The sequence below is a fragment of the Myzus persicae genome, unplaced genomic scaffold (assembly GCF_001856785.1).
Source record: "Myzus persicae strain clone G006 unplaced genomic scaffold, MPER_G0061.0, whole genome shotgun sequence".
In the NCBI taxonomy this organism is placed as follows: Eukaryota; Metazoa; Arthropoda; class Insecta; order Hemiptera; family Aphididae; genus Myzus; species Myzus persicae.
Window position 1 is genome coordinate 67,100 of NW_019103890.1, and position 13,816 is coordinate 80,915.

Sequence of the window (13,816 nt, forward strand, 5' to 3'; positions counted from 1 at the left end):
TGGTTGGGACGTAAAAAATCATCGATTTCTAAAATTAGTCAAGTGTATTCATTTGTATACTGCGTATCTATAGTCAATACATGTTTTACCAAAATCAATTGTATGATGGATAGTTAAGTGTAATACATCACTGAAACAAGAGCTGATAGGAGTTGATCCTTGATTGTGCGTAGTATTAAGGTTCATCACTGAAGACTACATATCTTATATTTTTATTTATTTTTAAACTTTCAGCATCAAAACAAGTTACAACTATCAGTCTTGAGACTTTTTATAATTATTTTTTTTTTCATTTTCTAAGCCACTACAATAGCATTGTGTTTAATTAGGGACGTGGTTCTCAACTGAACATTAGGCAGGACCACTATTGTAATATTTCCTTATAATTAAAAAACTATCTACCTTATCCATTCCAGGTAATCCACCTAGACGGCTTAAGCGAAGATGGTGCCGAGACCTTCTGTCTAATAACTAAAACTAGCTTACCTTAAAACTTAAGAACACAAAATTAGGTAGTACCACCAATGGGTGGTTTCTTCCATCAAAAATTCATATGTAAATACCCTTTGCACATTTGCTTATTGTTCTAGTTAAGAACAGATTGTAAATTTCTTGTAAAAATAAAAAAAAAAAAACAAACCACTACTTAACTCCACTCCCCCCATCATTAACAGTATTTTTTTATAACTTATAATTTATACATACTCAATAAAATCAGCAATACAGTAAATGCTCTTGAAACATATGCTTTTATTTATTTAAAAAAAATAATACAAGTTTAGGCTATCAATAGGTACTTAATTAGTGTAACTTATTAGCACGTTAAAAATGTTGTTTAACCACTTAAGATGACTCACAGACCAGTTGGGAACCACCGAATTAATGTAAGGTTTATAAACTATTTCCAAAAGTTTGTTTTTAAGACGTAAAATCTTGTACATGTTTCTGATTAACATAATGTAATATTAATTAATATTAATATTTGTCAGTCACTTAAATTTTTTAATTATTAAGATAGATGCTTATGTTGTTAATACAAATACACAAGGCTGGAAATTAACAAGTTAAAAAGTTAAGTTACTTTTAAGTTATAACAAATTTTTTTTTACAGATACTTCAAACTAACTGGTTAAATATTTTTTCATGTTATGCAGTAGTTTTAATGAGTTTAATTAATTTTATTGCCATAAGTTAATTTTTTTTTAAAACCAAATTAAAAATAGGTTTTCTCTACATCATACAATCAGATATAAATGTTTGCTTTTTTTTCACTCTCGTTGTGACGAATATGATATAATATATCACCTAACACCCAACTCAAGATAGTCCTAGATATGCCACTAGTTGTATATCTAATTCGTCTATTGCCATTTTTGGTCATCTATTGTAAAAAAATATATGAAATATGTTATGAATACAAATTATTATAAATTATAATTATAAACATTTTTTTCAATGGATTTTGGTGGGTTTACTTGAATAGCAATTTTAAAAAAACCTTAAAACTTAGTGATATTTTGTCTAAGACAGACTGCACATTTTAGAAGATTGTTATTGACTACAAGAGATTCAATTATTATTTTTTAAATAAGTTTTTATTTTGTGTTTGGCCATACAGAAATTAATAAACTAACTTTTTTTTTATAACAGTAGTCAAAGTCAATAACATAAAAGATTCAGTTTTAAATTGTTTTCAAACATTTAATAGTTTATAATAATTGTTCATTATCTTAATCAATTCACTAACAATCATTCAAAATGATGAGAACATTAATAAAAAATGTAAGTGTTATAACCAAAAACTCTAGAACTTATGTTATAAGTAATATGAACAGTTGTGAAAATATTGAAAAAATCAAGTCTGAAAATGAAATAAAGAAAATTATTTTTGACAAAAGAGAAGAATATATACAATTAATGATGACTCAGTCAGTTGAATGTAATGATTTGTGTAATGAAATTAATAAATTGGAATCTAAACTAAGAGCATCATACGGGTTCAGTAATGATGAAGATCTAACACGTTTTCCCGAAATCAAATTTGAAGAACCTAAAATAGAAAATCCACTTGAATAGATCGAAAATGTATAACCGTTTATTACCAAAGCATGTTTAACAATAACTAAATAATAATTATTTTTTTCTACACTGAGTTGTCTTTTCTTTTCTCTTTTTCAAATGTTTTTTCAATTTAACCTTCCGCTTATCTGCTTTTTCATCTTTTACTTGTTTTTTTCTTAACTAAAAATATACACCATACATATACAAATAGAGATATTACAGATAACTTGGTATCAAATATTAAAATCTTACTCGTTTGCTTTCAGCATCTTCATTTTTTGGTCTAGCAGAATTAGAAAATTTACTCTTTTCATCAGAATTAATACTCTCTTTTTCTGATGTACTACTATTAGTATCAGAATCATCATCTTCTAATATTGCTGGTGTATTTTGAGGTCCAGATAAATCGTCTTTAAGTCCAACAATTTTTTGATAAATCAAATCTTCACTAGTTTGACCAGATTTGACCATACTAATATCCCTTTCAAAATCAACAACCTATATTCATTGAAAAATATTTAACAAAAATTCAATTTGATAAACAATTTTAGATATATTGTATACTGTACTTCATTTAGATTTTTTGGTATATATGCATTTTTGAATACTTCTTGTTCAACCATTTCCTCATTTGTTAATGGATCTGAGTTGACCATATTTGCTTGAAGACGATCAAGACATGTTTCCATATTATCTAATGTGATGGTGGGATCAGTGAGGAAGTCAAATAAACATTTAATAGTTAATGTACCAACATCATGGTGACGGAAAAATTCTGAAAAAAATGTTCATGTATCTCAATTATCAAAAATCTATTTATTATAAGGCAAATTATTTACCTGTTATATTCGTACAATCTTTTCGAAGGAATTCCAAAGCATATGGATGTTCATGTTCAACAGCTTGAGATACATCTATCATCACTATTTCGCCATCATTATACCTATAATTGTATTTATTGTGATTGTTTATTAAGAATATTAAAAAAATATATATATATTTACAATAAATTAAACTCGCTAAGATCAGCATGTACAAGTTTACAAATGTTGTATAGTTTCCACATAATTATTAAACAATCTCTATAAAGTTGGCACGCTTTAGACGTAGTCAAACGAGCATCCTGTTAAAATAAAAATATTATAAACAGATAAGTACCCAAAGAAAATTTGTTAAATATATCCAGCATGAATACTTTTAATTTTGGAGCAGGCCAACCATCTTTACCGATAAAAGACATCATTAGAACATGTGATCTTAACAAAATTGGTTGAGGTACTGGTAGACCAGCTGCATACATTCGAGCAAGATTACGCATTTCTTTTTCAGCCCATAAACGTACCATTTTTCTTGGATTATGCCTGCAGTAACCATGTCTAAATCTATAAAAGCAAAAATACAATAAATTTATGTTACAAAAGAGAATCTTTAAGTTGATAATTTCAAATATTTTAAAATATTCAAAAATGGTAACTTATATTGTCTAAATAATTAACTTTTTCTTAAAAGAAATTCTGAACAAGTTTGGAACTGTTATAATAAGTTTCAATTTTTTTTTTAGCATAATTTAAACATTAAGTGCTTATTAATAGTGTTTTCTTCAACATACACTGGAGGGTAAAAAAAACAGGAAAATATTAAATATTAAAAATTAATGAATTCATCTTAAATTTCTAAAAATATTATTTTAAAATAATGTTCATGGCTAACAAAAACCTATTTATGTTGATAGTACATAAATATACTGTACATACATAAATATAATTTAATCATCAAATCAAGTTTTAAATCTGCAAAATAATAAACTAATTGGGTACTTTTGAATAGGTACCTGAATTCACCGGTAACATAACGATCACGATCTTTGAACACCAATATTGATGTCTTAAATACTTTAATAGCATAATGTTTTTCACTATCAGTTGAAGTTGAATGATACACATTGGCTTCCTTGCCAGTAGATATACACCCATCAATTTGTCCAATCATTCCTCTGTTAAGCAATTTAAATAGTATCATTCGAGTTCTTGGATCCATAACTTGTTCAGCTGTAGCTCTGTCGCACTTGTCTTTATTTCTAAATCTAAAAAATTAAAAAAAACATTTGACTTGTAATGTAAAGTATGTAATGTAATGTCTTAAATATTAATAAACTATACCGCATGGCATCAGCTTTTTTGTAACTTTCCATCAGTTTATTGGATGCTTCATGAGTAAGTACAGGGCCTTCATACGGATCTGTATTTACTTTGTCTAAATATTTTTTAAATAGATTGTCTGATGGTTGATAATCACTAATTTTAATGTTTTTATTCTGTTGGTTAGGAGTAGTAGATTGAATTTGAGCCTTAATTTCATTTGCACCTTTTTTACTATAACATCCTATTTAATTAAAAATGAGACATTATAAATAATAATTAACCTATTTTTTCTCACTTATTACCATTATCAAAAAGTGTTTCATCGTCACTGCTGTCGTCTGAGTAATCAGTATCATATGTATTTTGATCATTTAATAACTTACGGCCATTATTATTAAAAGTCATTTCACCAAACAATTTAGATATGTCCCCATTGTCATTAATGACCAATCTAGAAATATAAAATACATAATTACATAATACATTCAAATTTAAGTATAGTTATGCTTAGTTTTTGAATTTTATTTTTAATGATGTGGGAGGGGGAAGCTTTTACTCTATGGTTCATCTTCAACTTTTATTTTATAAAAACTCCCTAGGCTCTGTAACATGACAGAAGGATCTAAAGGATTATTCACCCCACTGGTTATTTTGAACTCAGGTTTACTAGGACTCTAGCTTCTATGCTCCTATAAATATTAAATCCTAGTAATGACCGTGACCATGATTATAGGTGTGTTACAGGTGTTGCTATTATAATACTTAGATTCATTTTTTTTTTTTTGGCAAAAGCTGGGTTATGAGTGAAATCCTAAGAAAAATATCAAATATTTGTATTAATCATTGATATTATGTTCTTCTGTCCAAACTTATGCACTAAATGTCACAGATGAAAATTAATAATGAATTGGAATATATGAAATCAACCTATTATAGATCTATATTATTATACGTTACCAAAGTTTCCAAAGTTAAATAATTGTAATCATAAAAATATAGGTACTTACGGGGAATTGTCATCTTCTGCATCACTGAACTGATGCATTTTTGACGACGGCGAAAGTGCAAAGCACGGAGGTTATTTTCAGGTACAACGTAAAAACTTTACTACTAACTTAGTAACTTACTACGTAGCACAAATGCACAACAGCACAAGACTCGAGTCTCGAATAGGCAGTATAGCACGATAGCACGTGTAATCGTATCTATTCTATAATTATTTATCAACTATCAAAATAAAAAGTATAAGCACTGTTATCAATACTGCCATAATATGATAACCAAAGATAATAAAGGGACAAGAAAGTATTGACAAATGGATCTCGCAGGAAAAAACATTTCGGAGCCGTATATAAAATTGCCTTTATAGTACCTATATAAATATACTATATAGGCCACTTTTCAACAATTATTTTCATTATAATACGTATATTAATATTAATATTATATATTTTAACAAACATAGGAGTAGGTCTATAGCCTAAAATGGGAGTATTATTTATTTATTTCTTAGTAGATAAAGTAATAATTTAATGCATATCTATAATATGATTATCATTTAAAACTAGTATAATAAGAAAATCCTTACTAAACAGTGCAAGTGATGTTTTAAGTGTCCATTCATCTGACAATCATTCTCATAGTGTCAAAAAGATGAATATCTTAGTGTTATTGTTAAAAACCTAACCTATTATTTGCATAATACATTGTGTATTTCTCAATTTTAAATAACAGACATACCCTTATACCAGTAATATACCGTATAGAACTTTGAATTACCTTAAATTATCGGAGATTGAACACAGATTATAAAACTATAATAGTATATTATCTCAATATCACCAATTTTTAAATGGGCAATGGCTTAATTTCAGAAAACATTTAAAAACCAGTCACAATATATAAGAATAATTTTAGAGTACCTAAATTAATATTTGAAGGCATGCTACCTACCCTAGTATACTTAGTAACTAGAAATAATTAAAAAATTATGTAGTTGCAATTCATAGTAAATTATAACTATCTCTAAATATCAAATTCATTTTCTAATAATATTACCTATTTTTTATTTTATACTATGTGTTTAATACAATTTTGTACTACTGTGAAGTGTATAAAACAAAACTTACATAGTCACATCCCTACTCCTGATTCCCATGTATGATGTATAACAAAATATTATATTATATTATAATGAAAATAGTGGCATCACTTACCATAATTTGTTAATTACAGAATAGATATATTCTATGCCAGCTGTGTAGTGTTGTTAAATAACAAACTGGATATAATATATTTATTATTTGTGGTGCATTATTCCAATTATTTTGTTTCATATGGATGGAATATCAGTTATTCAGTTCATAATAATATTAAAGACATAACTAAATAATTATATAATTTATAATTTTTTATTTACTTATGATTAAAGATGTATACATACAATTTTTGTCTATAAACATTTAAAATTAAAGTAAAAATGTTGATAAAATTCATCAAAATCACAAAAATTTCCAAATTATTTGTTGTTAAAATTATATAGTTATGAATTAAAAATGTAATGAAGGTTTTTGTAAGTAGTTAATATTGTAACCAAAAAAAACTTAGATTTAAATATTCTTACAGTTTATTTATAGACATCTTAAGTTCAAATTTGGATGAAATCAGACATTTAAACAGATAAATGAGAATAAAAATATTATATAGTTATTTCATGGTAATTTAAAAATATTTTTAGCGAGTACTTGAAACTTTTAAAGTAGGTATATTGTTAAATTGTGTTCACAATGTTAACAGCAAGAATTAATTTAACTTACTGTAATACTATAATTAGATATCAGCTTATTTTTCATGATAATTTAATTTAAATATTGTTAGTCAAATATTCTGTTTTTTTAGAAAAAATAATCGAGCAATAAATAAATATACAAAATTGCTATATTTAATTGTTGTATGTATTTTATGTTATATGTATCTTTCTTAGATAGTTAGATGTATATATATATAAGCTGTAAACCCTTAAGAAAATAATTGTTGAGCTAAAATGGTTTCATACCAGCAGCTAATAAAAAAAATAAATAAATAAATAAATATAGAAATTAAAATTGAATTAATTAGTTTATTCTTAATGTATATCTTTTTGTATTTAGTCCATTTTCATATATATGATGCCACTCATCTTTTGAAATTATCATCTCCCCTCCTTTGAAATTACATTAAAAATATTCTCCTTTAATATTTAGTGATACATTCTTAGAACCCAGTGATGAATGCTTCCCAAAGCTTTTATTAAAATAATCAAATGTATAACTCTTTATCAAACTTGAATTTGTTTTTTGTTTTCCAATCAGTAAATTAAATCAATCTAATTATTTGATTCAAGCAAATCCAGTAATAATATTTATATCATCAAATTCATCTGATAACATTTATTTGAAGAGTCACAAACACATAGTTTGAATCTTGGGGACTTTGTTACAACAGTTGAACAGTACAATATCATAAGAACTTAGAAGTGTCAGTGTCCAATATATTCTCTACAATGGACTATGATATGATAGATGTTACTTACATAATGTCCTCATTTCTAAGTATCAACCTAAAATTACACCTGTTGGATGTCCAATATTTTTTCTTAACCATCACCTTATTTGGCGTTTTTTCCTTTTACTGTCTAGCTTAAAAATGTTGCCTAATGTTAAAGTTAATTTATCATATTTTTCAATGCATTCACTTTCCTCTGAGCAGCACCCCATCGTATTCCTAGTTATATTTTATACTGTCTTATTTTTCTGGAGCCCGAGCTGCCCTTTTATTGAAATACTTAATACTTATTAACTATTTATATATACATTTCAGATTTTGAGTGATGAATTGATTTTACAAAAGTGTATTTTTTTATAATCTGACAGAGGCAGTAAAAATGCTTGGATTTCTACATCAGCATTTTTCTAGTAGGAAAGTGAATCCAGTATAATATATAGTTGGTACTTCTGGGGCTTAGTGGTAAAAAATTCCTAGTAGTTTTTAAAAGTGATTAATATTTTTAGATATACCAATGACAAGTAGGAGAACTATACTATTATTTTTCCTTAAAATATTCAATTTTTTTAAATTTGAATTTGATATGAGTGGCCGTGTGGGTTTAAAAAAAAAGTTATTGGATTTATGGATTTAAAACCGTTATAATGTAATAATATTGTGTAATTATAAAATACTATTGTCTTACTAACAGGAATGTTTTAAATAAAATCAGAATCATATGTAAGTATGTAGCTAATTGATACATTTTTATTTAAAAAAGAACACAAATTACAAAAAAAATCTTCTTCGACTTGTTTCAATTTTATGTCTTTTATCAGTCATTATCCACCTGTATTCACCACATTTTGGATCGTATAAACCCTCTTGAAGATATTGCAATCTCAATGTAAACTTAGGTCCCAATTCTCTGAGATATGGTTTATTTTTTAAAAACTTATATCTGTGATGCCGGAAAAATATGTAATCTCTCTGATTATGCATTGTCACAACATGTCTGCCTTTAAATTCTGCGTCTTGATGAAACACTGCACCTAACATACGAGCTACAGTTTTACCTAATCCTGTGGTAAAATTTGTAGTGATTACTTCTGGCCTATGGTCAGTAAATTCTTTGCGTTGCCTTTTGTTTGGAAATATAACATTACTTAAACGAAAATATGCTGTTGGTCCCTCAGGTAAATGTACAAGAATTAAACCATTAGGTTCATTACGGTCCTCATTTATGATTATTAAATCTGTATATCCTTTATTAATAGCAGCTTGAATTGTTTCTTTTACAGAAGCGTCACGACGAAAAATTCTAACAGAATTAGGTACAATTTCAGTTAAAATTTTACCGAATTCTCTTACCTTCCTCAGAGGTTTTTCCTTGTATGTAATCAACACTTTAGGTTTATAAAGGTCTGAATAATAATCAGCAAATTCATCATGTTCAAATTCAGCTGCTAGATCTTGTGTTTTTTGATCATAATCTTCATCATCGGAGTGGAATACTGTTGAATCTGGTTCCCTGGTGTTTTCGATTGTTCGAGGCACTTGCTTGGGATCACCACTAGCTTTTCTAAGTTTTCTATCTCTTTTTTGAATTTTTTTTTTATTTTTTAAGTCTTTTAACTTTTCTTGTCTAAGTAATCCTCTAGGTTTCTTTCGAGCTAATTTTGGTAACTCTGGTCCTGAAGGATCTTCCTAAAAAAAAAATACACACATTTGTATAAATTATTAATAAAAATGGCATACCATAAATTATGTAGATACAATATGTTATAATAACTAACGCTCAATATTTTTGGTTTTACTTTTTTGTAATACCTAAATCATTGTATATGAATTTGTGTCAACTACAATACTTAATTAATAATAATGCATATTTAGTCATTAATTGCATTTTTAAGTTGCTGTAATAGATATGTTAAATATGAATTCAATGATATAAAATCATTGTAAACAAAAAAACGGTTCAGAGCGAAGACTGTTTGTCAGTCTATAATATTATTAAGTATATTTGATGATATTGTTGTGATTAGAGTAGTTTATTTATTATTTATATATCAGACTCCTTGTTATACATTTTCAATCATTAGCCATAAAAACTGAACATTTTATAATTTTTTAAATATAAAATATATCTAACTGTAATAATCACCAGTTGACTCCACACAGAAAAAATATTATGTATACTCTGCCTCAAAAGATAAAAATCAGTTGGCCGACCGATTTACGTCAGTTCTGCGCATTTCCCACCAACTTCAGAGTGATAGAGTGATCACTAGGCTCTCAAAGAGCCAATCGCATCATTCACAATGAACAAAAAATGTTTGTTCTTTTTTTGAGACAGAGTATAGACAATACAATGCTAACATAAAAACTTGTATTAGACAAATTAATAATATTATGTTGATAATAAAAATATCTAGTAATGAAACTATAGATGTATGAGGGAGCCAGGAAAGTTGATGCACATTTTATTAAACCTAACTAGACAGACTTGGAAAAATATTTTTGTTAAACACAGAAGAGTTTGAATAAACCAACCAATTTATAATTGTAGATTGATTGACTTATTATTTGATCCTGATTTTTATTTATATTCAAATTTAACACATTACACATCCATATAGTGACCAATTAAATGAATGTACACTAGAAACCTTCAATAAATTATTATACAATAGAATTATTAATGATAACTCAATTGGCGCTAGAAAATGTTTATAAGGTAAATGTAAATAATACATATATTATATATTACTTTTAATAACATCTTTAAATTTTGACATTTTTAAGCTTTTGATGAATAAACATATTCAGAAGATTTTTATTTAAGCTATTGGTACCTACCTATTGTTAATAGTTAATGCCGCCAGAAATAAATAACTTAACAAAAAAAAATTACTTACATTGACTTCATTTTCTGGTTCTATTTCTTTTAAATCCATTTTTGACAAGCGAAATGGTTAATAATATTTTATACGTCCGACGTCAATCAGTGCACTGGTACACACCACTCAGTTCTATACTCTAAAAATAGTAGACTATATAACAGAAATTTATTAAAAACAATGCGTGAATGCCACATGCGGATGCCGATTGCCGACATCAAAAAATTAATAATTATCAATGATGTTTTCATAGATAATGAAAAATTAGAAGGCCCAGTCCGTCGTCCAGTGTTGCCGATATGTGCGTAAAGTTGGCAATTGACCCAGGCATTGAGATAAGGAATCCTCATTTCGACTTGGAAGTTAGATAATAGTTAATAAAAAACAGTTCATCTAATTTTAACAGATAATTTCTGTAATTCTGTCTATGCCACTATTCTTAATTCTTTTATGCCATTCTTACTTCCGACACAGATCCTTATATAGATTCCTCTGCCCTTAAAAATCACCTCGATTTAACTTGTACCTGAGCAACTATGAACTAGATAGCGAGTCAAAATAAACCCTGAAAAATCATTTCGTGTTCCATTCGCAGTTCGCACTCACGAAAAAAAATCTCCACCCCTTCAACTGCAAGGTGTTGATATTCCTATTACACTATAGGTAAAAAATCTAGGGTTCGTAATCGATAAAAGATTAACATGGGGCCCACACCTAAAATCCAAACGCAAATTATTAAATAATTGCCTACACATACTTCGCCCAATATTAGGTACGGTCCAAATTTTCAATAAATTCAAAATTAACAATATATAATTCTCTCTTATAAGGCCCATCTAGCCTTATGGCTCACAAATCTGGGAAAGCTCCAAACCGTCCCAAATACAAACCAAGCATTCCAGTCCATATCCTTCCGTCTCATTGCCTCTGTGGTATATCACAAATAATGCACTCCACAAGAACTTAAAAATCCAAACAATATTACATTAAATTCACAAAAAAACTACAGCGACTCCAAAATCCTCTTAGATCTCACCCATCCTCACTTACACTATCTGACAACACCCTGGTCGCCTTAAAAAGCACGTTGTCGAGATCTTTTATGATATGATAAAATTAAAAAAAAATCAATAGGCCATCTTAACAAACACGTTAAACATGTTACCACATTTACTCGTGTTTTTGTTAATACAGATTGTAAATTTTCTAATAAATAAAAAAAAAATGCTTTAATCCACAATAGCACTGAATACTAGTAAATAGTAAATTATACTCTATACGATTTTTAAAATTTCAAAGTTCTAATTTTATTATTTATTTATTATTAGGAAAAAATATCTATACAAAATATGTACACAACAAGAATGATATTATGTCATTATGGTGGTTACTGGTTAAGAAAAAAAACAGAACTTTGGTATGAGTTGATATGATGTCTGAGGGGGGGAGCACCCAGTGAAGCTATTGGTACCTACTGGCTACTTTGGTTTACGGAAGGATGGTTAGAAATTAGGGAAAGTTTAGAGAAGATATTTTCTACCCCATATTTTGTTTGAAGATAGGCGGACAAGTGGTTTATATTGAGGTTGATGTAGGAAACTAGGAACTAATTTCGTAAGTCTATTCCAAATTCTAGTGATATATGTAGAACAAAATTGGGTAATTAGTTTGTACCTACATAATAAAATATACCGGATTAATTTAAAAATTTATATCAATTATAATAAGTATTAAATGTATTATTTATTACCATAAACCTTATACTAAGTTAATATAAGACTTAGTATAAGATCTATGAATAATACACACATTTTTTATAAAAGTACCTAGGTATCCAATTGATTAGTCAATAGTCCCCTGGCCCGAAACATCAAACATACTATATTGTAAAAAGCTGGTAGTAGTGTAGTACTACGGTAGCCCTAACAAAAAAATATTGTAATGCCCCGAAAAAAAATCCTGGCTATTGCACTGAACTAAATTATTTAGTAATTGGTTTTATTGTTAAAATAAACAAACTTATATTATTATAAATAACTCAAGACAATACATTCGCAATTTCTAGGTAACAGCGCAAAACAAACAGTTTAGTCGACGGCAGTCTATTAGAGAAGACATTTTTAAATCTATTCACTCAAAGCTAGTTTTTAAAAAGTTTACATACCTTTCAAAACTCTTAATAATAATATATTATATATAAAATGGCAAAGAAAGTTGGAGGAGACTCGGCCGAACTCAACTACGACATGAACTATAATTTGTTTCTTTTGAAGACTTCTATGCAGAACTTGAAAACAGCACAGGGTAATTGTATTATATAGTATTTATAAGTATAAGGTGTCCATATTGTAATATAAGTTAAAGTATAGGTGTTATATAGGACATAAGTATACACATTTAACATTTATATTTTATTACGGTTCGGGACACAAATTCTGCAGACTGCAATTGTATGTATTCATTAATTGTTGTATTCGTAGTATTCACTGCCTCGTCACGTTATAGTCTATATAACCATACTCCATTGTACGATGCCTCTATTTATCTTACATATCAGTATAATATACGTATTTATTTAGGTATTTACTGCCTCTTTATAATAATCGTTTTCACGTCATAGAAAAACACAACGTGAACCGTTGGGTGCACAAGCTGTTGGCGAGCAATAAGACGGTCGCCGAGATGAAGCTCCGGAACGATTTCATGTTCCACCTGGTAACGGCCGTCCAGGAGGGCGAGATCAAAGCACCTTTCAACCAGTATCCGCCGTCGTTACCGCTCAGCAGTCTGACGTACCTGCTGACCGGCAGCTCACCCAGTTCTAGCGGCAAGGACGGGAAAAAAGGTGCTGGCGCTTGGGAGTGTGACCAGTCCAGCGAAGACACGGAAAAGCCCATGTTGTACAGACAATCGCCCGACGGCGGAGCCTTTTTAGCCGCACAGCCTGTGCCAAAGTGTGGCGCGTTCTGTTACTTGGCCGTTGTCAGCAAGCCACCGGCAAAAGACGACAAGCCCAAGCTATAAAAGCGGGACCTACCTACTGTGTATGGTACATATATCTATATATTGTACCTAAAATAAATATGATTTGTTAACACATTCGCTTCAGTATTGTTTTTGTTGTTGTCGTTCGAATGCGTTATACACTTTATTAAACGTACTTATTTGTGGGTTAGCAGTTAGCAGCCGTAA

The 13,816-nt window shown here is 28.5% G+C and overlaps 3 protein-coding genes across 3 annotated transcripts; 1 reads left to right on the forward strand and 2 right to left on the reverse strand.

Annotated features, from left to right (window-relative positions):
• Positions 1–2,073: 2,073 nt before the first annotated feature.
• On the reverse strand, positions 2,074–5,414 carry LOC111035977 (serine/threonine-protein kinase RIO1). Its single transcript, XM_022317833.1, has 10 exons — positions 5,210–5,414; positions 4,505–4,653; positions 4,221–4,443; positions 3,893–4,144; positions 3,257–3,443; positions 3,066–3,184; positions 2,901–3,004; positions 2,631–2,836; positions 2,314–2,559; positions 2,074–2,241 (listed from the first exon to the last, which is right to left on the reverse strand). Exons 1-10 carry the CDS (start codon positions 5,245–5,247, stop codon positions 2,134–2,136), a joined length of 1,632 nt encoding a protein of 543 aa, XP_022173525.1. The 5' UTR covers positions 5,248–5,414; the 3' UTR covers positions 2,074–2,133.
• Positions 5,415–8,464: 3,050 nt separating this feature from the next.
• On the reverse strand, positions 8,465–10,859 carry LOC111035981 (probable ribosome production factor 1). The gene is made up of 2 exons (XM_022317839.1): positions 10,643–10,859; positions 8,465–9,431 (listed from the first exon to the last, which is right to left on the reverse strand). The coding sequence occupies exons 1-2, from the start codon at positions 10,679–10,681 to the stop codon at positions 8,514–8,516; spliced, it is 957 nt and encodes a 318-aa protein (XP_022173531.1). The 5' UTR covers positions 10,682–10,859; the 3' UTR covers positions 8,465–8,513.
• A 1,828-nt stretch (positions 10,860–12,687) lies between these two features.
• Positions 12,688–13,648, forward strand: LOC111035982. The gene is made up of 2 exons (XM_022317840.1): positions 12,688–12,928; positions 13,245–13,648. Exons 1-2 carry the CDS (start codon positions 12,826–12,828, stop codon positions 13,646–13,648), a joined length of 507 nt encoding a protein of 168 aa, XP_022173532.1. The 5' UTR covers positions 12,688–12,825.
• The last annotated feature ends 168 nt before the right edge of the window (positions 13,649–13,816 follow it).